The 20513-nt window shown below is 45.3% G+C and overlaps 2 protein-coding genes across 9 annotated transcripts in view; one reads left to right on the top strand and one right to left on the bottom strand.

The window, feature by feature from the left end:
• The window catches only part of NAA16 (N-alpha-acetyltransferase 16, NatA auxiliary subunit), a 61808-nt gene extending 60201 nt beyond the window's left edge, over positions 1 to 1607 (bottom strand). Inside the window, exon 1 of one of the 2 annotated variants that reach the window (XM_065678173.1) lies at positions 1247 to 1607. In XM_065678173.1, coding sequence (XP_065534245.1) covers positions 1247 to 1300 — 54 coding nt within the window. In that variant the 5' untranslated portion in view covers positions 1301 to 1607. The other variant, XM_065678174.1, reaches the window with a different exon arrangement.
• On the top strand, positions 819 to 20285 carry MTRF1 (mitochondrial translation release factor 1). Of its 7 annotated transcripts, XM_065678179.1 has the most exons (11): positions 1038 to 1226; positions 2064 to 2180; positions 7880 to 8338; positions 10413 to 10504; positions 11323 to 11404; positions 11636 to 11743; positions 11835 to 12007; positions 13147 to 13264; positions 14480 to 14616; positions 18482 to 18580; positions 20081 to 20285. In XM_065678179.1, exons 3-11 carry the CDS (start codon positions 7903 to 7905, stop codon positions 20201 to 20203), a joined length of 1368 nt encoding a protein of 455 aa, XP_065534251.1. In that variant the 5' UTR covers positions 1038 to 1226; positions 2064 to 2180; positions 7880 to 7902; the 3' UTR covers positions 20204 to 20285. The 7 variants fall into 7 exon arrangements, with proteins under 7 accessions (XP_065534253.1, XP_065534251.1, XP_065534250.1 ...); XM_065678181.1 differs by lacking the exons at positions 1038 to 1226; positions 2064 to 2180 and adding an exon at positions 819 to 1032; XM_065678178.1 differs by lacking the exon at positions 2064 to 2180 and having other exon boundaries at positions 1143 to 1226.
• The last annotated feature ends 228 nt before the right edge of the window (positions 20286 to 20513 follow it).

Below are 20513 nucleotides of genomic sequence, written 5' to 3'. Positions count from 1 at the left end.
TTACACATGCTGTTTGTTCTGAGCTCAGCTTCCTGAAGCCAAAATGCTCCCTTCTTAACCACAGTCACTGAAACCAGCCTAACAAATCCCAATATAACTGACGAAACTCATGCCTGCCAGCAGATTACCACTGCGCTGCACAGATCTTCTCTGCCCACAGATGAGCAAACTGGCACAAAACTTTGTTGAGGCTGGAACCCCATTACTATCACACAGAAAAGTTAATGAAAAGGACAGTCTGTTTTGGCTGTGGGCTGTGGTGGAGTTTTTTCTTCTTGGGGTGTGCATGGGTGCTTTTTCTTTCCATAGAGTTAGCATTATAAAACATTACAGTGATTGAGCAGAAACTTAAAGTGAGCTCTTTCTTTAAAGTTACCTCACAAACACTAAACGTCCTTTGCACTGTTAGATGTCAAAGAGCTGAAACAGCCCAATATAATAATTGGGCAAGCACAGAGAAACTGAGACGAGTCTTCCAAAGGACGTACGGAGCCATACTTTAAACCACCAGGCGCCTTCAACTACACTTAAGACAGCTCAGTGAACTAGTTTTAATCTGGTCTCTATGCTAAAACTGACGTCCTTGCTGACAATGAAGTACCTATGGACATCGGCTTTGGAACACCAAACCCCCGCGACGCTCGCACCGTGCTCCAAGGGCTTCTTCTGCCCTCCCAAGCGCGGTGACACGGGGGAAGCAGCACACGCACCCCGAACCCAGACCCGCAGCGGGGATGGGATGACAGCTCCCCCCGAGACGCCGCTTCCACCAGCCCGCGGGCACGGCGCCGGTACGGCCCGCCTACGCCCGGTTGCGGCGGGAGGGACAAGGAGGACGGAGCGGCGGCGGCGCTCAGCTTGGAGCCACCGTCCCGGGCAGGCAGCCCGGGGAAGCGCGGCCCCGGGTGGCTGGCCGGCTCCCGCCCTCCTTCCCGCCCTCGACCGGCCGGCGGCGACACCGGCCCTTGCCGGGCCCCCACACGAGAGAGGGGGGCTCTCCCGGCCTGCTCGGCGGGGCCCAGACAAAGGAAGGTAACGTGGACGAACCGGGACGAGACGGCAGCAGCCCCGGCTCCCCCCGGGCAAGAGCGGCCGCCACATCCTTCCTCCCTCAGCCGGAGCCAGCTCCGGCAGCGGGCGAAGTAACCCGCGCCGTGGGTCGGAGGGCACCGAGCGAGACCGAGTGTGTGAGAGTGGCGAAGAGCGGCGGCGGAAGGAAGTGCGAGGTGCGGGGCCAGGGGCTCACCAGGATCCGCTTGAAGAGGTTGCTCTCCTTGGGCGGCAGCGGCACGGACGGCATGGTGCGGGCGGCCCCGGGGCAGGCACGGCTGCAGGGACAGAGGGAGGAAGGGAACGGAGGGAAAGCTGGCGGGGGCGGCCCGGGAGAAGCGGCTGTCGGTGTGGAGGGGAGCAGCGGGAGAGCGAGGGGCGGCAAAGCCCGAGCTCCGCGGGCGGCAGCGGCGCGGCTCCTGCCCGAGCGGCGACTCTTCAACTCATTGGCCTGCACCGCCCTCCCCGCCGGCTCCCCTCAGCCGCGGCGCGCGAGCGCGGTCCCTCTGCGCAGCTGCCGGGGAGGCCTCGCCGCCGCCTGACGCTGCAAAATGGCAGCCGGGGTCCCCTCCGCGCAGGCGCACAACGTCCGGCGGCCCCCGCCGCTTCCCCCTCACAGGGGGGCCCCCCCCTTCCCTCCTGCACGCCCCGTCCGGGGGCTGTGTGTCCGTCGCGGTGTGTCGGTGGTGGCTCTCCCCTCCCGGCGGCACTGAGGGCAGTTACCTGCCGTGAGCGAGGCCGGCGGCCGGCCCGGAGGGGGGCTCCCTCGGCAACGCCCCGAGGGGAGGAGGGGAAGCCGGGTACCCACCCGCTGGGATTGTTAACAAATGCTAACTCCCGCCGCCCGAGTCATGGCTGTGTCCAACGCGAGGGCTGCGGCAGCGGGGCGCGGAGGGGTTTGCAGCGTGGGGCCTCTCCCAGCCGTGGCTGGAGGGCAGAAAGCCGCTTTGCGCTCTCGCTGTCCTGCCTCCCTGCCCCTGGTAACCTAGTTCTGGTGGCTGCCATCCCAACAGCGCGTTCAGAGTGGGGCTGTGGAGAGCCAGGCCGCTCGGGAGGGATTGCTGGAAGAGTGCGAAGTCCCTGGAAACTGCAGCGCTTGGAGAGGCTGCGTGCTTGCTGTTCCCTGGCTGGTATTTAAGGAAACATCAGCAAACTTCGCAGACTGGGAGCGAGCGGGGATGTCATCTATTGCATTAATGCATTTTTCAGCAGTCGGTTATGTAAAACTTTATCGTGCATGCTTAGAACAGTGAGAGTTTAATCACGGCTTTGCTCCTTCTCCAAAGGAGGTTTAAGGTCTTTTGAGAATAGATTATTATTTCCAGAAATGGTGCTTAAATGAAACTTTGCAAAAAAAATTAAGAGGTAAAAAACCAAACCCAAACACGTCAGACAAACAGCAACATTAAAACCACATGGCTTGGAGCATTTCCTTAGAAAGAAAGCTGGTTAAACTGTCAAGGTTGCAGCCAATTAAAGAGACCATCTCACAGGGCAAAAAATTAGTCAGCTTCAGTTAGAATGTATTTAATGTAATTTATGTAATTACCCTTGAAATATATTAATTATATTTTGGTATGTATTGAAAGGACATTAATTTTGTAATACATGGTTACCCACCTACTGTCCCAGATGATGACTAGGATAGGCACGAGGTGTTCCTACCCACAGTAAAGCGAGTGTGTGGAAAGCAGTATATAACAAGAGCCAATTCAAGCAGTTTATGAGCTTAAAATATTTGGTTACATGTAAATTAGGTGGCTGTGGCCATGACTGAGGACCACAAGCAGCAGTTCTTTGACTTCTCACAAGTGTTGCTGAAGCTGATGGATATGATAGCTGCTTTCCTTTCAGGCTGAAGGAGAGAAAAAGGGAGTAGACAGTTTCTTAGAAGAGAGTGACCTGGACAGTGGCCTAACTTGGGGACTGCTAATTAGAAAAAAGTAGTAGGCTTTGGGAGCCTCTTGAGATGAAAACTGTGAAGGCAAGGAGAATGTTAAAGAACTACAGCATACCTTTTCCTAGTTCTTCTTAGCTGAGCATCAGTTTATGGCAAATTTTGTTGTGGGTGGTGGTTGCTTTCCGTGTTGTTTCGTTAATCTGGTTAGAACTATGGTCTGTAATAAGTTTCTTCATATCTTTACTGTGTTATTCATCATGTTTTTGTTCTGACATGCTTCTAATGATGTCAGTCACCTGGATCACTGATAGCAGTATGTGTGTGTTCCACAAGCATTTTCAAGTTCACTGTTATTTCTGCTAAATGACGTAGTACTGCTGTATTCAGTATCTGATTTTCTACAAAGCAGGAATACTTTTGACAAGGATGGACAACTTGTCTTTGCCCTGCTGCATCATTTTCAGAGCCTGTTTGTACCACAGCATGTATTCAGCACTTTCTGTGACAAGCCTTGACTTTATGAACTATAGTTTTCCGTCTTAGCAAAAGACATGCCTCCTGTTCAGTTGAGTGATAAACAGATGCATCTCCAAGATGGTCAGGCAAATGTTGTGCTAGGTGGACCTTTGGTCTGAAGCAGTGAGGTTGTTCTTGACAGCTAAAGGTCTCTGCTTCCTGGAAAGAATGCTGCCTGAAAATCAGCAAATTGCAAATAAGAGGCATGGGTTTGATTTGCATTTAGATACGTCTCTGTATTCAAATTCTGGATTAAAGGCAACAAGAAAAGGAAAGCAAGGAGGCAATAAAAGAAATGTTTGTAGACTAGCTGGGAGAGTAATAAACAAAGAAGCTTTTGGGGGAGGCAGAGCTCTAGTTGAAAGTGAGGTTTGGGAGCACAGTCAAGAAAACTTCTTGTCATTTAATCACACTGTGCTGGACAAAACAAAGCGCTTTCTACAGGCTTTGTTAATAAACAGGACTGTATTCAAGACGCGTATGATTCTGTCACCAGTTGTTCCTTCAAAAAGAAAGAATTCAGAAGTCTGTTGACAAACTATTTGGGTTGAAAGGGCAGAAGCAATGTTAAAGTGATAGATACTTCATAACACGCTTGTGGTTTAGCCATGTCTTTCATTTTATTCTATGACCTGTCAGTGTCGGTTGGTATCTATAGAAGTTGCAGCAGGATGCTTGCAGACCGCTTACTCCAGTTAGGGCCCCCTGGGTGAAAAAGGGCCTCCGTGAGGGCATGGACCTGCCTTCCAGCCAAGCACATTGTAAGGCCTGGAGCCTGTTTTCTCTGATGAGCCATTTCTTTGCCTCCGGTTTCTAAAGCAATTGGCAGATTAGGATTGCCCTTCTGCACCCACCATGGGCTGCCATGGTTGCTGAGGAAGGCAGTGGCACCCTGCCCCAAGCAGCCTGCACCCCATAACTATGGGTCTCACTGGCTCCACAGGCAGCTGCTTCAGCCACGCAGTATTTAAGGTATCAAAGCAAATCATAAAGGGGATGGGAGCACAGACAGCGGTGGGATTTCCCATCTTTTATACTCAATTCCCATATCACGTTCTAAAAGCATAAGTAAACTTAGGGAAAGAGTATATCTTACACGTTTTGAATACAAGATGCATGGACTATGTCCTGTGGTTGAGAGTGTATCTGGCAACCCCAACTGGCAGTACAGCACCCAGCCCTTGTCTTGGCCATGTGGTCAACTGCGTGGCCTGCTGCCTGCTCGGGAGAGCAGGCTCAGAGTTTGTTACAGTCTCTATTCACACTTAAATAATTTGCCCACAATCAAATCTGAATCATGATCGCATTTAATCAGAGGATTTAATGTAAGAAACACAACCAGCTGGAGTAGAAGCTGGTGTTAATTTTCCTTGACCTACCCTACTCTTTAAAATCAATTTTTGAGTATGTGGTTTGCTTACAGTTTTCATGTTCATATTATGTTTTTGGTTGTCCTTCCTTAGATTACCTTCCCAAGTATCATATTGCACATTTAGAGCCCAATGCAAGGATAATTTCACTATTTCATTTCACTGAGGTGTAAGCCATAGTGGATGAAGGGTGAGGTGTGGTGGGGATGGCATCTGGATGAGGGCATCTCCCATGGTGCACCACTGCAGGCTCAGGCCAGGGGAAGCAACACTGGGGTTTCAGGATGCTGTTTGCTGTGGCCCTTTTCTAGCTTGGATCAGCTCTGGGGTGGATCCCATTCTCTGTAAGAGTCTTTTAATCTGTCTGCCTTACATTCTGTCCCAGTGGATGGAGCCAAGCCAGAGTCTGTCCTCAGATCTACATTAGCGGTCAGTTATCATTCACGTGCTGGTGAGATTGGATTCAAGTCATCGCCATCCATCGGTTTCATTTTCAGTCTTTTGGAATACTTACCTCACCAAATCCCAGTGGTGTTTTGTATGCCACATACCAAATTTTTACCTTCTTTTGTTAATCCTGTTGAATGACGGTAGCTGGGAAGAAAGCTTTTTAGGTGATTATAGGTATAAAAATACCCCAGTGTTCCTGAAATCTTTTTAAATGGGGCTTTGAGCAACCTGATCTAGTGGAAGGTGTCCCTGCCCATGGTAGTGGGTTTGGAACTAGGTGAGCTTTAAGGTCCCTTCCAGTCCAACGCATTCTGTGATTCTATGATGATTAGGGAGATAGTTGTATAATCTGTTTAATATTAGCTATTGAAGTGTGCATATGCATAGTATCTTTTAAAGAATACCTTGTTAGGAAGCCACAGCCTGTTAGCATAATGATAAAGCTGAACAGTTCATTAATGTTTAGTAAGTGGTGTTTGTCTTTACTAGTGTAGTTATAATTCATTTTAAGTATAATTGAACAGTGAGCTTTGACATAAAGTGGAATTTAACATAGTTTTATGCAGACTTCTCTGAAATTAATCTTTTAGTAACCAGGTGTGAAACATTTCTTTCCAGCCCATGTTTTGGGAAAATACAAGGAAAAATATATGTAGTATAATAGCTTGGAGGCTGGAAAATAAAAAGTATTCCCATTTGTTGTCACTCCTGCCATTTCTCCCAAAGCACTCCTGAAGCCAGACAGTGTTACTGTACAGCTGTGAGGGTATCGACAAGGAAGAGCTATTTTTAAGGTCGCATTCCCCGTTTTTACTTTTCATCTCGAGTCTTGCTTTTGGCAGAGCAAAGCTAAGCTGCCTTCACCGGCAGCGCTGTTGGAGCGGTGCTCGAAGGCCTGCGCTGGGGGCAGCCCCGGCGGAGAAGGCAATGAAGGCAAGGGCGGGCTGAAGCACGGCGAGAGTCGTGTTCTTCAGCAGGCATGCTGGGACTGGGAGCTTGTCCGCTCCACTTCCCGTCTGCCATGGCCTGTTCTGAGGCGGGATCCGTCCGCTGCCGAAACGCGCGGGAGGTGAGTGCCGGAGTTCCCCGGCGGCTGCTGAGGACCGGAGCCGAACCGAAACCCCCGCGCCCCTCACGGTCTGCTCCAGCCTTCTCCGTCCGCCCGCACCCCCGCGACGGGGGAGCGCTGGCAGGGGCACTTCCTGCTCGGCTCTCGGGTGCTTTGCTCGGGGCAGCAGTGCCGGAAGGGTGCGGTGCGTGAAAGGTTGGCTCGGGGGCACGGCGCTGAGCCGCCCGTGTTACAGTCTGCGTCGAAACGCAGCCTCCTTCTGTGTACCTGTGTACTGCGTGTCTGAACTCGGTTTTATGGGGTTAACAGCATCGGCGATTGACAGAAGTTCTTTTAAAAATCTCTTAGAGTGTTCACAATATTGATAACGCTTTCCTGTATGGAGAGATATAATTTTTTTATAATAATTTATTTACTTAAAGAAAAAATAAATTATTTGTAGCACAAGTCTTACGAGGAATGGCTGAGGGAACTGGGGTTGTTTAGTCTGGGCAAGTTTCAAGGAGATGCTGTTTAATGCCTTCATTTTCTGTGAACCCACTTTCTTGTTAAAATCAGTAGACAGATGGGATTGCGGCACTGCAGAGATAACAAGGAGTGCTTCTTTATTTGTTAAACCTTTTCTGTGTGGGTAGTCCTAGAACATGAATTATTTCCTCTCGGTAGACCCTTGCATTCCAATATAAATGTTTAGAGCACAGCAAAAATTCATAGCATAACTTGCAACATTGATGGTAGAAAATGAAAAGATCTTTCCTAAAGCAGCAGTGATGCTCAGGGGAGCCTGATATCCTGCAAAGCTGTAGGCCAGTTGTCTCAGAAAATACAGGTTGTATTTCAGGGTACCAGCTGCTTATTCACTTTTTGAATGCAAAATATGTATATCATGTATGTGTAAATACATCACAGGAAGGAGTACGTGAGATATAAAGCACTGTTCTATGTCTTACGTAGTACATATATGGGGAATTTCTTACAAGTATCTTGGGGTCCTATTGACTAATCTGTTTCAGGGGCTGTTTACTGTTACTGATGTTCTCCTGACAAAATTATATCCTGTTACGGGAGTGGATATAATTTTGCACATAATTCTGGACTTCCCATACATTCTTTATGTAGAATTCTGTACCTTTGGATAGATTCATTTTCTCTCAGCAACATTTTCCTTTCACCACTAAGGCATGAAATGGTTGAATTTTTCTCAGGAAGACATGGCAAAATGAAGCTGTTGTCTGTAAAGCTGCATCTACAGTAGCTTTTCCACAGCATGAATAAACAGTTTGAGGAGATGAGGGAAAAGACCGTTTTCAATCATCAGCTAGCACAGTGGTGCTGATAAGAGCTTCTGGTTTAAACAAGGACTAAATCAGGAATAGTTTTGTCCATAACAGTTGCATTTTGGTTGGTCCAATCAAGAATAGGATTTGGGCTTGATAGAGTTCTATGTTTGTTTGTTTTTTAACAGCATGATCTCTTTTTCTAGATATTAACACTGGTCCATGTATTGTCTACTTTTAATTTCAGCTGGTGGAAAAATAAGAAGCAAAATGAAACCTTTCCAAAGGGTCTGTCGTTTCAAGAGCCTGCTTGCCAATTGCTGCTGTCACGGTCAGCTTCACAGCTGTCTTCTCCCTCCCGCTGCAAAGAAGATAGGTTGTGCAGCGGGACTGCACAATGGTGGATTTTGGAAGCCAAAATCTTTATTGGACACAGCTAGATTCACTCTGTCTTTTGACAGCAGGTATAGGAAAAATCATCAAGATTCTCGAGCACTGTGGAAGCAGGAAGCAGTGCAGAAATATCTGGAGACAGTAAGCAAGGAATACCAGCAGGTTAGTCATCTGTTAAATGCTGACTCAGTAAATGACTTTGAGCAAAGAACCCTGAGGAGAAGATGTGCCGATCTGTCCCCAGTTGCAGCTGCATTTCAGGAAATCAAGGAAGCTGAAAAAGAAGTTCAGGAGTTAGAAGCTATGTGCAAAGGTAAGGAGAACACATCTGCTTACTTCTTTCAAAACAGTCACCTTTCTTGCAATGTACTTCATTGCCCTGCCTTTGAGGAAAGCTTTGAAATAACTTAAGCCAGCCCTGGAGCATGCTCTGGTCCTTCCTGCTTCTTGGGAGCTCGTGTGTTGCTAGGGGTTTCTGCTTCCAGACACATCTCCAGTTTTCATGTCACCTCACTTCAGTTTCAGGTTTTAATATAGACAATTTGGGAGAGTAGAGATCATCTGGAATCTAGCAGAAATAGTTTGGAAATGTTTGTTTTAAGGTTGTTTTTCATGGAACTGAGAGCAACATGAACTGAAGAAAAAAGATTTGGCAAGCTTAATACATTTGACATATGCAGACTTTACCCATGTTAATTAAAATGGAATTCCATCTAGCTGTTTATTGATACTTATAGAGCAAATACATGAACTTTCATTAGGCCTAGGATTGTCAGCTTCCAATTGAAATGGCAAAAGCTAACATTTCTCTGAGAATATTCAAGGGGTCCTTTAAGGAATAAAAATTGATGGTTGTTTAAGAAGCTTCTGCTTTTCAGTAATCTGCTACAGTAGAAGTTGGGTAAAAAGGAATTAAAAGTTGTTGCTGGTTTTGATACCTTTCAGGAATAAGACTGTACACAGGGAATAAGATAACTAATGGTGCAGCATTTTGAGGAAAAAAAAAACCATTGGTAGAAGAGTAGGTGCACACAAACATCTGCTCTTCTGCACTGATAGGTACTAAGAGAGGGAAACATTGACCTGGAGAGGATGGGGCTGACACTGAAGTAAAAGGAAAAGCGAAGGACAGGAGAAAATGAGTAGCCAGTGGTGTAAATGGAGGAGGATGAGAGTTGATGGTGCTTTTCAGGGGGACAACCAAGGGGTGTGGGCAAACTTAAAAAGGCTATTTTTGGAGCAAGTAAATATAATGAAGAATTTTTCTAATTCCATAAATTATGATGTGGATAAATGGATTGAGTTCTGGTTGAAAGGAGGGAGAAGAAAAGAATGAAAAGAAGATTACAGCCCAGAAATTAATTAAATGGAGCCAAATTGTTCTATGTGTACTGTTTATCATGTGGCCACGTTAAAACACAGATGTTCGTGTCATCTGACTGCTCTTTGTTTTCTGTTTAACACCCTCAACTGACCCTTTTCTCTGTAGTACCTGAATTCCTCACAGTTGCTATTGGATTTTATATTTGCAATACTCAGTGGAGCAGAAAAACATTATTTGCTGGTTTGCCAGTGGTGATGTGAGTCAGAGGGGTAGCTGAAGTGAATTCCTAGAGGTCAGGTTTGCAGGGCGGTAGGAATGGGGCACCAGTGTTATGAGTAACTCACATAAGTGGTACTCACTCCAGTATTTCCCTGTGTTTCTTGAACTGGGGAGCTCGAAACTGGACATAGTACTGCAGATTGTAGAGAAGGAAGTCTCCTTAAGCAAAGCAAAGAGCCCAAGTGAGGTCTCCCACCTCTTGATGACTTGCATCTCCCATGTCTCAGTGGCCTCTTGAATAGCAGGAGACAGAAGGTTAGGAACTTTGTTATTATTGTCATAGTGTTATTTGTGGTGCTCACCTTAACAAGTTGCCTACAAATTGTTGAAGATATGGGTGTTTCTGGGGAAGTCTGGAAATTAAAAATTTTATTGCATGAAAAATAGCAATAAAGGAAACCTTGTCTGCAGGCCTGGTTTTAACATATTTTGTCAAATCCGTTTGTTATTTATCCCTGGGCTGTCCATCTGTATGACATAACCATTAGAATGACTGAGAGTAACTGTCAGGTGGGACTGGCATCTATTTGATGTAGACTTTGGGCCCTAAGATAGAGATTGAGAGGTAGTATATCCATCACTCCTTCCAGCACACGTAGAAAATACGATCATTTAGTTGCTAACATGAATCCTGGCTTGGGCTGCTCTTACTTGGTATTTCATGCTGTCAGAATGCAACTGCAAGCTTCTGTGTGCTGCAGTGCATGTCTGTGGACAGCTGTATTACAATTTGCTGTAAGGTAAGTGAGATTGACTAACATTTATTCCTGTTGTTGGAATTTAGAGCTAGATAGCAGAGATGAGAAACAACTTCTAGAGCTTGCCTTAGAAGAGAAGGAGACCCTGGATAAAAAAATCAACGTGTTGTGCAGAAAGGTGAGCCTGAGGTAAAATTACACAGCTTTGTAAATAAAGATGTCAGAAAAGCGTTCCTCTGTGATCTTAGCCTTAGACTCTGACACTTGTGTTTAGTAAATGAGAAGTCCACCTTGTGTATTCCCCCTGAAAAGAAGTGGCAACATCAATTATTTGTAAGCTTCTTACTGACAATTGTGTCTCAGAAGCTTATTATTTTAGTCACTTTTGCTTGCGTGCTTGTCTGTCTGCAGATGCTGAAGGGGATTAAAAAAATGGTGAGCCTGTGCTGTTGAGACTTGACATTACACCCTAGTAACACTTTGTTGGCAGTGGAGCATGCATTCTTGAAAGATTTCTGATTGGAACTTGCAGACTTTCATTTTCTCTTCAGCTGACAGCACCCGATGAGTGAGGAAATTAATTATAAGCAGAGGAGCTGAAATGATTCAGTGGAGAGCTCTGTGATTGGGCTCATTTCTATGTTCACATTGAAATAACATGAAATGGGACTTTCTGAAAAATAAGATGAATGTAAAGATTGGCTGGGTTATAGCTAATAATTTTGTGTTCATCAGTAGTTGAGGACTTTGCAGGGTTGAATTTTCGGCTAGCTTTCCTGTGGATGCACCAGCATATCCCATTTCCACAGTGATTGCACTGAGCTACAGTGGCCAATGGACAGTTTTTAGTCCTACTTACCAGTTTGCCAGAATAAATCAGTGATGGTGTGCTCTCAAGCTGTGGCAATTGTCAAGACTGGCTGTAAATTTGATTAGGAGGAGATAAAAAGTTGTGAAGGAGATAATGACTTTTTCCTTTCTTTCTTTCTTTTTCAGCTTTTCCAGCTCCTAGTGCCAAAGGAAAAATACGATAAAAGTCATGTCATACTAGAAGTGACAGCTGGCAGAACAACTGGAGGTCAGCAAAGTCTCCACAGTAAAGATTACTTCAAACCTCCATCCAACTTCATTAAACCTCTTATGGGTTATTCTTAATGCCTTTTTATACGTTAATGGTGTAAAGTGGTACTTTCTAAAGAAGAGCATTAATCTGTCTAATGAGTGTGGTTAGAGTTGCAGCTAAATCTAAAAACTGGTGGCTGCCATTTTGTGAATTGCTATTTATGTTGTCCCACTTCTATATTTTTAGGAGACATCTGCCAACAGTTCACTAAAGAAATGTTTGAGATGTACCAGAACTATGCAGGCTATAAATGCTGGACCTTTGACATTGTGAACTATATGCCAGCTGAGATAGGTACAGTAATTCTTCAGACATACCACCACGGCAAGGCAATTAAAAACAGTGTTTCTGTGCTATATTCATCACACATTATTTGTCTCTGTAGGTGGGTTGCATCATGCTTCTGCTCATATTTCGGGAGATGATGTCTACAGGCATCTGAAGTATGAAGGAGGGACTCATCGAGTCCAGCGAATCCCTGAGACGGGCCTGTCATCGCGAATGCAGCGTATTCACACTGGGACAATGTCAGTTATTGTTCTCCCTCAGCCAGAGGAGGTAAACCAGCTGTTAATCAGGATGGTAGGGCAGTGTATCCTTTCTCACCCCTTTGCCCGTTGGAGTAGGTGTTACTTAAAACCATGTTATCGTTACTGTTTGGGGATTTGATTGGTACCCAAGTGCTTTGTGTGAGCCCCAGCAAGTGAACCACAAGATCTGTGACTCTAGAAGGTGATAGTCCTTAGGCCTATACCTCATGTGTTTACATGGGTCATCAGAAGCAACTTAGCAGAGATTTGCTGTTGGCTGAACTGGCGTGTAAATCAGTGGTGGTTTCAGTGAGTGTTCCAGCCCCAGCACTCACAGAGCTGACTGCTATGAGCAAGCCAATTTTAAATTATGTCGTGTTTTAAGACAGGGAATATATCCAGAAAATGTTCAGTGTTGCATAGTAATGTGATTCTGCAGGTCCTTCTGATTTTTTTTGTTTTCATGTGTCCTCTTTAAATCAAGGACAGTCTGCTTTGAGTATGAATGAGTGTGTTGGCTAGTCCTTCTGAGAACTTACTGGTATTGACAGCTCTCACTTAAATCAGCAAGTCACACACAAAATAAACAAAACCAGATCCTGCAGGCTTTTCCTGCACTTTCTCCCGCTTCCTTGTAATGCTTTCCTTGCAACGTTGATCAGATCTGAATGTTCCTTTCCTATCCACTGAGCTCAAACTATGATCCAGGTCATCATGGACTCGTATTTCCAATGCTGCAATCCTTACTTGGATCTGGATACACCCATTTTTTCCTCAATTAGATGTTTCTAAGCACTGTTGCAAGAATCACTCAGGCTTGACTTATGGCCAAGATCTTGTACTGTTGTTTAGAAGTAGCTTTTGATTATTTGCGTATTTCTTAGCCTCACTGCCAAGGGTAGTGGTTTTACAGAAAGCTGTTGGTTTTGGTTTGTTTCATACACACCTTGTTTTGTGAAGGATCTGGAGTGAGAGTTTGAGGAAAATGAGTGAAGTATTTAAAGCATTACTTGCTTTGCAGCCATATTCAACATTGCACTTTCTTGAAGTATAATTACAGCTGTTCCGAGCAACTTCTTGAGACATGGTAGTTTTTTTACACCAAGTATCATTGTGATTCAGATACATTTAGAATGAGCAAAAAGTAGCAATTTTCTTTGATTCTAGGTTGATGTTAAAGTGGATCCCAAAGATTTGCGTATAGACACATTCAGAGCCAAAGGAGCAGGAGGACAACATGTTAACAAAACTGATAGTGCTGTGAGAATTGTGCACCTTCCCACAGGTAAGTCTGGCTGCATTTCCTACTTGTAATCACCGTAAATCTGTATCCTGAAGGGAAAGCTTGGGATCCCACAAGTTGTCTCTTAGAGTGGGTTTGCAGGGTTAGGGCTTATACCAAGAAAAGGAAGTGTGGCCCCTTCTGATTCTGCCCTCTGCTAGCAAGGCAACCCGTGAGAGAAGGGATGTGTACCAGTGGCATGATAGTCAGACATTTCTTATTATGCCAGTTTTGTCCTCAGAGGGAGTGTTTAATGAATACACTGTCTTTGAAGGATGAAAGGACAGAGAGGGTGACAGGGATAGGATGGAAAACGCAAATAATTTGTGCTGTGTGCTCTGTACCTTGAGGAGTAACAGCCATTTGCAACCGGGGGTTGCTTTGCCTAGCTGGAACCTGTGTGTAGTAGTAGGCTTGAAGATTTTCATTCAGTACTATATAGTTATATAGTACTATAGATTGTGCTTCAGTACTGTAGATAATGCTATCATATGTTGAATAGGAAGGAAGATATCTACTGATGGAAAGATAATGTATAGACTGGACCAGTCTGTCTTTCTTGGGGTTTGTTGTTATTGAAATTCACTGGGTTTCTATCTGTTCAGATGCAGAATCTCTTTAGACACAGGAAATGCCAGTAGTGACCTGAAAACAGCTGTTTTCTCTATACCTTTTTACTTCAGAAATCAAATAAGAAGCAAAAATAAGTACTAGATTTCTTTTAAAGACCTTTATTTTACTTTATTTCATTATTCGTAAATTCAAGACCACCAGTATTGTTTAAACACTCTTCTAGAATAGTGAATTTTTCAGTCTCCAAGAGCTTATTTAGACTAAGACTTCAAAAACTCGTGTTGCACTGTTTTAAGAATGCTTCTGTAGACAGTGCAAATGACATCTTTAACATAAGAATGCTGATTGGAGAGAGCTCATTTTCTGGAGGCAGTGTCAGACTTGTTTGCTTCATGAAATGTTAAGGTGTCCGTGACTTTTCTGTAGTACTGACCAAAGCCTCTGGTACAGCTGTGAAGAGTTAAAAACCATACTAATGGTTCTGGCCGCTGTCTTAAAATGACCTTTTATCCTGCAGCTGAATGACCCTACAAACCAGCACTCCAGAAGGTTTCATTTGCCTAAGGTGTTAGAATTAATTTAGCTTGTTTTTTCTTTGTTATACTGGGTTTTGATTGGAGCTCTCTTGTATCCCTGTATTAAAAGGACTAGCAGTTGAGTGCCAGCAGGAGCGATCCCAGCTGTTGAACAAGGACATAGCTCTGCGGACACTGAGGGCTAAGCTGTACCAGCAGATCATTGAAAAACAGCTCAGTCAAGAACAGAGTGCCAGAAAACTGCAGGTGAGAGCATGTGGTTGCTGAAATTTGGAGAGGGTGCTGTGTTGTAGATTTGTTTCTCATCTGAGTGACAGTGATGGAGCAGGTGAGTGTGAGTGCCTGACCAGGTGTGCTCACAAAGGTGAATCTTGTGGTTTGAAATGCCCTGGATTTTACTTATCCCAGTTCAGTGCTACTGCAGACTTCCCAAGCAGTGCAAAAGAGGCATCAGCTGTAGCTGGAAAGAGAAGGCTCAAAAGACTAGCTGGACTTACCTATAAGGCAGTGCTCTACATCATGTGCTGAATCCCCCTATTAAGGCCTGAGTTAAAAGTAGAGTTGCAAGTATACAAGTAGAGCATCAGTAAACAGTTATTTTCTGTGAAAACCGGGATCAGAAGTTCTCAAGATTGTATTTTAACCTGTTTCTAAACCAGAGTATTTGATAAGACCATACAGAGCTTTTGAAAGAAACAAGTATATGAATACTCCTGCCACTACATAGTTAGGTGGCAGTTTATTTGATACAGTTTAGGTAACCTTTTAAGGAAGAAACAAGCTCAGGAGTGTTGTTACAAGCACAGGAGTGCTGCATCCCAGCTAGAAGGAAGTGCAGTAGGAGGGACGGGAGACCTCCTTGGATGGATAAGGAGCTTCTGAGGAAAATTTGAAGGAAAAAAGAGGCTTATAAAAGGTGGAAGCAAGGACAGGCGGCCTGGGAAGAGTACAGGGATGTTGTCCGGGAAGCTAGGGACCAGGTTAGGAAGGCTAAGGCCCAGTTAGAATTAAACTTGGCTAGGGATGTTATGGATAACAGGAAGGGATTCTATAGGTACATTGCAGATAAAAGACAGGCTAGGAACAACGTAGGTCCCCTCCGGAAGCTATCAGGAGAACTGGCTACCATGGATTTGGAGAAGGCTGAGGTTCTGAATGACTTCTTTGCCTCAGTCTTCACTGGCAAAGGCTCTGACCACACCAGCCAAATCTTGGAAGGCAGCCGCAGGGACTGTGAGAATGGAGACCTTGGGCCCACTGTAGGAGAGGATCTGGTTCGAGACCATCTTAAGAACCTGAACGTAGACAAGTCCATGGGACCTGATGAAATCCATCTGCGGGTCCTGAAGGAGCTGGCAAATGAAGTTGCTAAGCCACTGGCCATCATATTGGAAAAATCATGGCAGTCAGGTGAAGTTCCCGACGACTGGAAAAAGGGAAATATAACCCCCATTTTCAAGAAGGGGAAAATGGAAGACCTGGGGAATTACAGACCAGTCAGTCTCACCTCTGTGCCTGCCAAAGTCTTAGAGCACATTCTCCTGGATGGCATGCTAAGGCACATGAAAAACAACAAGGTGCTTGGTGACAGCCAGCATGGCTTCACTAAGGGGAAATCCTGCCTGACCAATTTGGTGGCCGCCTATGATGGGGCTATGGAACTGATGGACAGGGGTAGAGCAGTTGATGTCATCTACCTGGACTTGTGCAAAGCGTTTGACGCTGCCCCACGTGACATCCTTGTCTCTAAATTGGAGAGACATCAACTTGATAGGTGGACCCCTGGGTGGATAAAGAACTGGCTGGATGGCTGCACACAAAGAGTTGTGATCAATGGGTCAGTGTCGAGCTGGGGACCAGTAACGAGTGGTGTCCCTCAGGGATTGGTGTTGGGACCGGTTTTGTTAAACATCTTTGTTGCTGACATGGACAGTGGGATTGAGTGCGCCCTCAGCAAGTTTGCCAATGACACCAAGCTGTGTGGTTCGGTTGATACGCTGGAGGGAAGGAATGCCACCCAGAGGGACCTTGACACGCTTGTGAGGTGGGCCGATGCCAACCTCATGAAGTTCAACCACGACAAGTGCAAGGTCCTACACCTGGGTCGGAGCAATCCCAGGCACAGGTACAGGTTGGGCAGAGAAGAGATTCAGAGCGGCCCTGCAGAGAAGGACTTGGGGGTGCTGGTCCATGAGAAAATAACATAAAAGTATGACTCGCAGCACAGAAAGCCAACCGTATCCTGGGCTGCATCAAAAGGAGCGTGACCAGCAGGTCGAAGGAGGTGATCCTGCCCCTCTACTCTGCTCTCGTGAGACCTCACCTGGAGCACTGTGTGCAGTTCTGGTGTCCTCAACATAAAAAGGACATGGAACTGCTGGAAGAAGTCCAGAGGAGGGCCACGAGGATGATCAGGGGACTGGAGCACCTCCCATACGAAGACAGGCTGAGAAAGTTGGGGCTGTTCAGCCTGGAGAAGAGAAGGCTGCATGGAGACCTCATAGCAGCCTTCCAGTATCTGAAGGGGGCCTGTAGGGATACTGGGGATGGACTCTTCATCAGGGACTGTAGTGACAGGACAAGGGGTAACGGGTTAAAACTTAAACAGGGGAAGTTTAGATTGGATATAAGGAGGAAATTCTTTCCTGTTAGGTTGGTGAGGCACTAGAATGGGTTGCCCGGGGAAGCTGTGAATGCTCCATCCCTGGCAGTGTTCAAGGCCAGGTTGGACATTGCTTTGGCTGGCATGGTCTAGTGTGAGGTTTCCCTGCCCATGGCAGGGGGGTTGGAACTAGGTGATCTGGAGGTCCTTTCCAACCCTAACTATTCTATGACTCTAAGAAACAGCTTTCATGAGAGAGTTACCTCAAATTATGATGCAAAGTGAGTGTTTCTCTTGAAATGCGCTATCATTCTTTTCCCCTTCTTTGAATATTTTCCCCATTTGTGGTCCAAACTTCAACAGTGATCAGCAGGAATAAAACTACTTCAGAATTACAGAATTATTCAGTACTTTGAAGTTTCCAGCTCAGCTGTTTAATCACTAATGTCAGGCTGCATGTAAGTCTGTTGCTCCTGCAGGATATTAGGCCAGCCACTGGAAGTGGTGAGCTGTCTCTCTTATGTTAATAATTTTAGCTTGAGAGCCTTTAGAGTTGTATAGAGGACTTGGATGTGCATTTATGTGAATACTGCAGAAAATCAGGCAAGAGTGAATTGCTTTTCATAATGTTTCAGAATTTATTCAGTAAATGTCTTATTTTAAAATATACATGTTGAGTGCAGATGAATTTTTCAACAGAGCCCATTGGAGCAGACACCCGTTTCTTTACGCAGTTTTTAGCATTTAATTCGGTATTTTAACAAAGTGTTCAACCACACAGCAACGCTACGTTTTGCTTCCCAGTTTAACTTTTAAACGGCTTGCATTCCTGCACTTCACCACTAGAGGACTAGTCTTCGTAGTCTTAATTTCGTCCTCGTTCAGTACTAAGGACGCCCCGACTTCAGTGGAGCAGCTTTGCCACACGTTGACTGGGCTGCTGATTGACGGGGCCCACTGTCGTTATTTCTTGTGGGAGCTACAGCCTCCCCTAAAAACCAGCTTTACGTTTTTGTGCACTTGTGTAGATCTGTCTCTGGCCTGACGTCACTTCTGAGAGTTAGGTCATTCTTCCAGCTCCAGAGGTGGACCCCAGACGTGCTGGGGGCTGTAAGAACTTGGCCTGTGATGCTGAATCACAAATCATTTTTTTTGCCCAGAGAAGCTGTGGCTGCCCCATCCCTGGCAGTGTTCAAGGCCAGGTTGGAGGGGGCTTGGAGCAACCTGCTCCAGTGGAAGGTGTCCCTGCCCGTGGCAGGGGGATTGGAACTGGATGAGCTTTAATGTTCTTTCCAGCCCAAACCATTCTGTGATTCTATGATAATACAGTTTAGCAATGCCAAAGTATTTAAAAATCTCATATACTAAGCCAGCGACCACTAGGTTTGTAGTCGGAATAGTCTGATCCATCAAAGTTTCTTCTAGGTATGCTGCTTGAGGGTGGAATTTGAGTCTATTTCTTATTAAACACAATATGATAGAATTTGGTTTTTTGCTGCTTTGCTACAGTTGGGAACAAGAGCCCAGTCAGAGAGAATCCGTACTTACAACTTCACCCAGGACAGAGTCACTGACCACAGGATCTCATATGATGCACGCAATATCAAGGTAATGGTTGCTTATGAGAGTATTTAAAGTTACTTATCTGTACCATAGGAAGAAATTAACTTAGTGAAAACCATACAATCTGTATGAGGAAATCGAGATAGCTCTGTCAGAACAGATTTAGAAAGCTGAAACTTTCTTTCCTGCCTGGTTGTGCAGTGCTGTTAAAGATATCTAGCACAGGATATAGCTTGCTGGCCTACTTGTAGCCCTCAGTCAGCTCCCTGAGTCCCTCAGCCAAACTGGCAAGTGACATTTGGGATTCTTGAAGCTTAGTACATCCGCAAGAAAAACCTGATACCAAGGGCTTCTTGTTTTGTTAAGCCAGTCTTTCCTCCTCCTAATGCTGGAGTGAAGAAAAACTTTTATGCTTGCCTTGCAGGCCAGTCAAATGAAACAGAAACCAAATGCTTTCATTTTAAGGTTACCTGAGGTCTTATTTCTCAGTAAATCTCTGCATACGGCTTGAATCTTGATTATTTATTGTTGTTTTCCAGGGAAACAAATACCTAGTGATGCATTTTTGTGTATTAAATTTATGAAAATGGTTTGAATTTTAGGACGAAGTTTAGGGTGACCCTTCAATGTTTGGCTTGGGTATCCAGTTCACTGTAAATGCTGTTACATAAGGATCCACGCTTTTTGAATTGTACCCAGAGGTGTCCTGGGTAACGTCAGAGAACACAGAGCATGCTGAATGAGGAATGGTTCATATTCAGTGGGGAACAGGTATACAGATACCATGGTGGAGGAGAATGGGAAGAAGTTTTAGTATTTAGATTAGACATAAGGAAGAAATTCTTCCCTGTGAGGGTGCTGAGGCACTGGCACAGGGTGCCCAGAGAGGCTGTGGCTGCCCCATCCCTGGCAGTGTTCAAGGCCAAGTTGGATGGGGCTTGGAGCAACCTGCTCTAGTGGAAGGTGTCCCTGCCCATGGCATGGGGGTTGGAACTGGCTGATCTCTAAGGTCCCTTCCAACCCAAACCATTCTATCATTCTGTGGTTCTCTGAGTTCCACAATTACATAAAACCAACTTTCATTAGTTGAACTTTTCAGTTACTTAGTGTTGGGAACTTGTTACTTTCTTCAGTGAAACTGGAACCAAAAGTTAGCTGGGCTCTGCTTGCAAAACATACTAGATCTTGGCATGAGCAATCTATATTTGGCTTGGGTTCTTCAACCCTCGATTGCTCTTGCCTAGGGGATTTGCATGTAAACGCATGGGCTACATGAAAGCGTGGCAGGAAGGCACCAGCAGCTCCTTTTGTTGCTGCTGGAATCAATGTGCTGCTCACAGGCAGCCAGCTGAAGTTCCACTGCTGTGCACCATGGCATGTTGCATTCACACAGGGGGAGCGCAGAGGTGAGCAAATTAATGTGTCAAGATAAGACTCCAGGCAAAGTGCATTCCAGGAGCTCCTTGTTTGAGTCTTGGGCAATTTGGAATTATACTGATGTACAGTCAGTAATGCTTTTGCCTGTTTTTGGTTTTTTTTTCATAGGAAATTCTAAATGGGAAAGAAGCACTGGATAAGCTCATCAACAGACTGCTGGAGTTTGCAGAGATGGAGGCTGTCACTGAGTATCTAGAAAGTTTGCAGGCTGTGGAAGGAGGAGGCTGCTGAAGGCCTTGCATGGAGATAGAGCAGAAATGTTGTGTTCGGTAGGAAAATAGATGCATTTGTTAAATAAATCTATGCCTCTGTTTTTCAGGGTGTGATGCTACTCTTTTATACTTATATGGGTGCAAATGGGTTGAATTCATTTCAGCAGTCCTTGCAGAAAAGAACAAGCTTGGGGTACTGTGTGCGAATACCTTCTGTCTTGGCAGCATGGCTCTGTTAAGCTGGACCTCTTAACATATTGCAGCTGGAAAGATGCAGAACCGTGGTGATGGAGCAGAATAAATACCACATAGTGCATGTTTTGGAGGTG

Source organism: Lathamus discolor, chromosome 4, assembly GCF_037157495.1.
Source record: "Lathamus discolor isolate bLatDis1 chromosome 4, bLatDis1.hap1, whole genome shotgun sequence".
Taxonomy (NCBI): Eukaryota; Metazoa; Chordata; class Aves; order Psittaciformes; family Psittacidae; genus Lathamus; species Lathamus discolor.
Note: the sequence above shows the minus strand (reverse complement) of the source record. Positions and strands in the feature narration are given on the sequence as shown.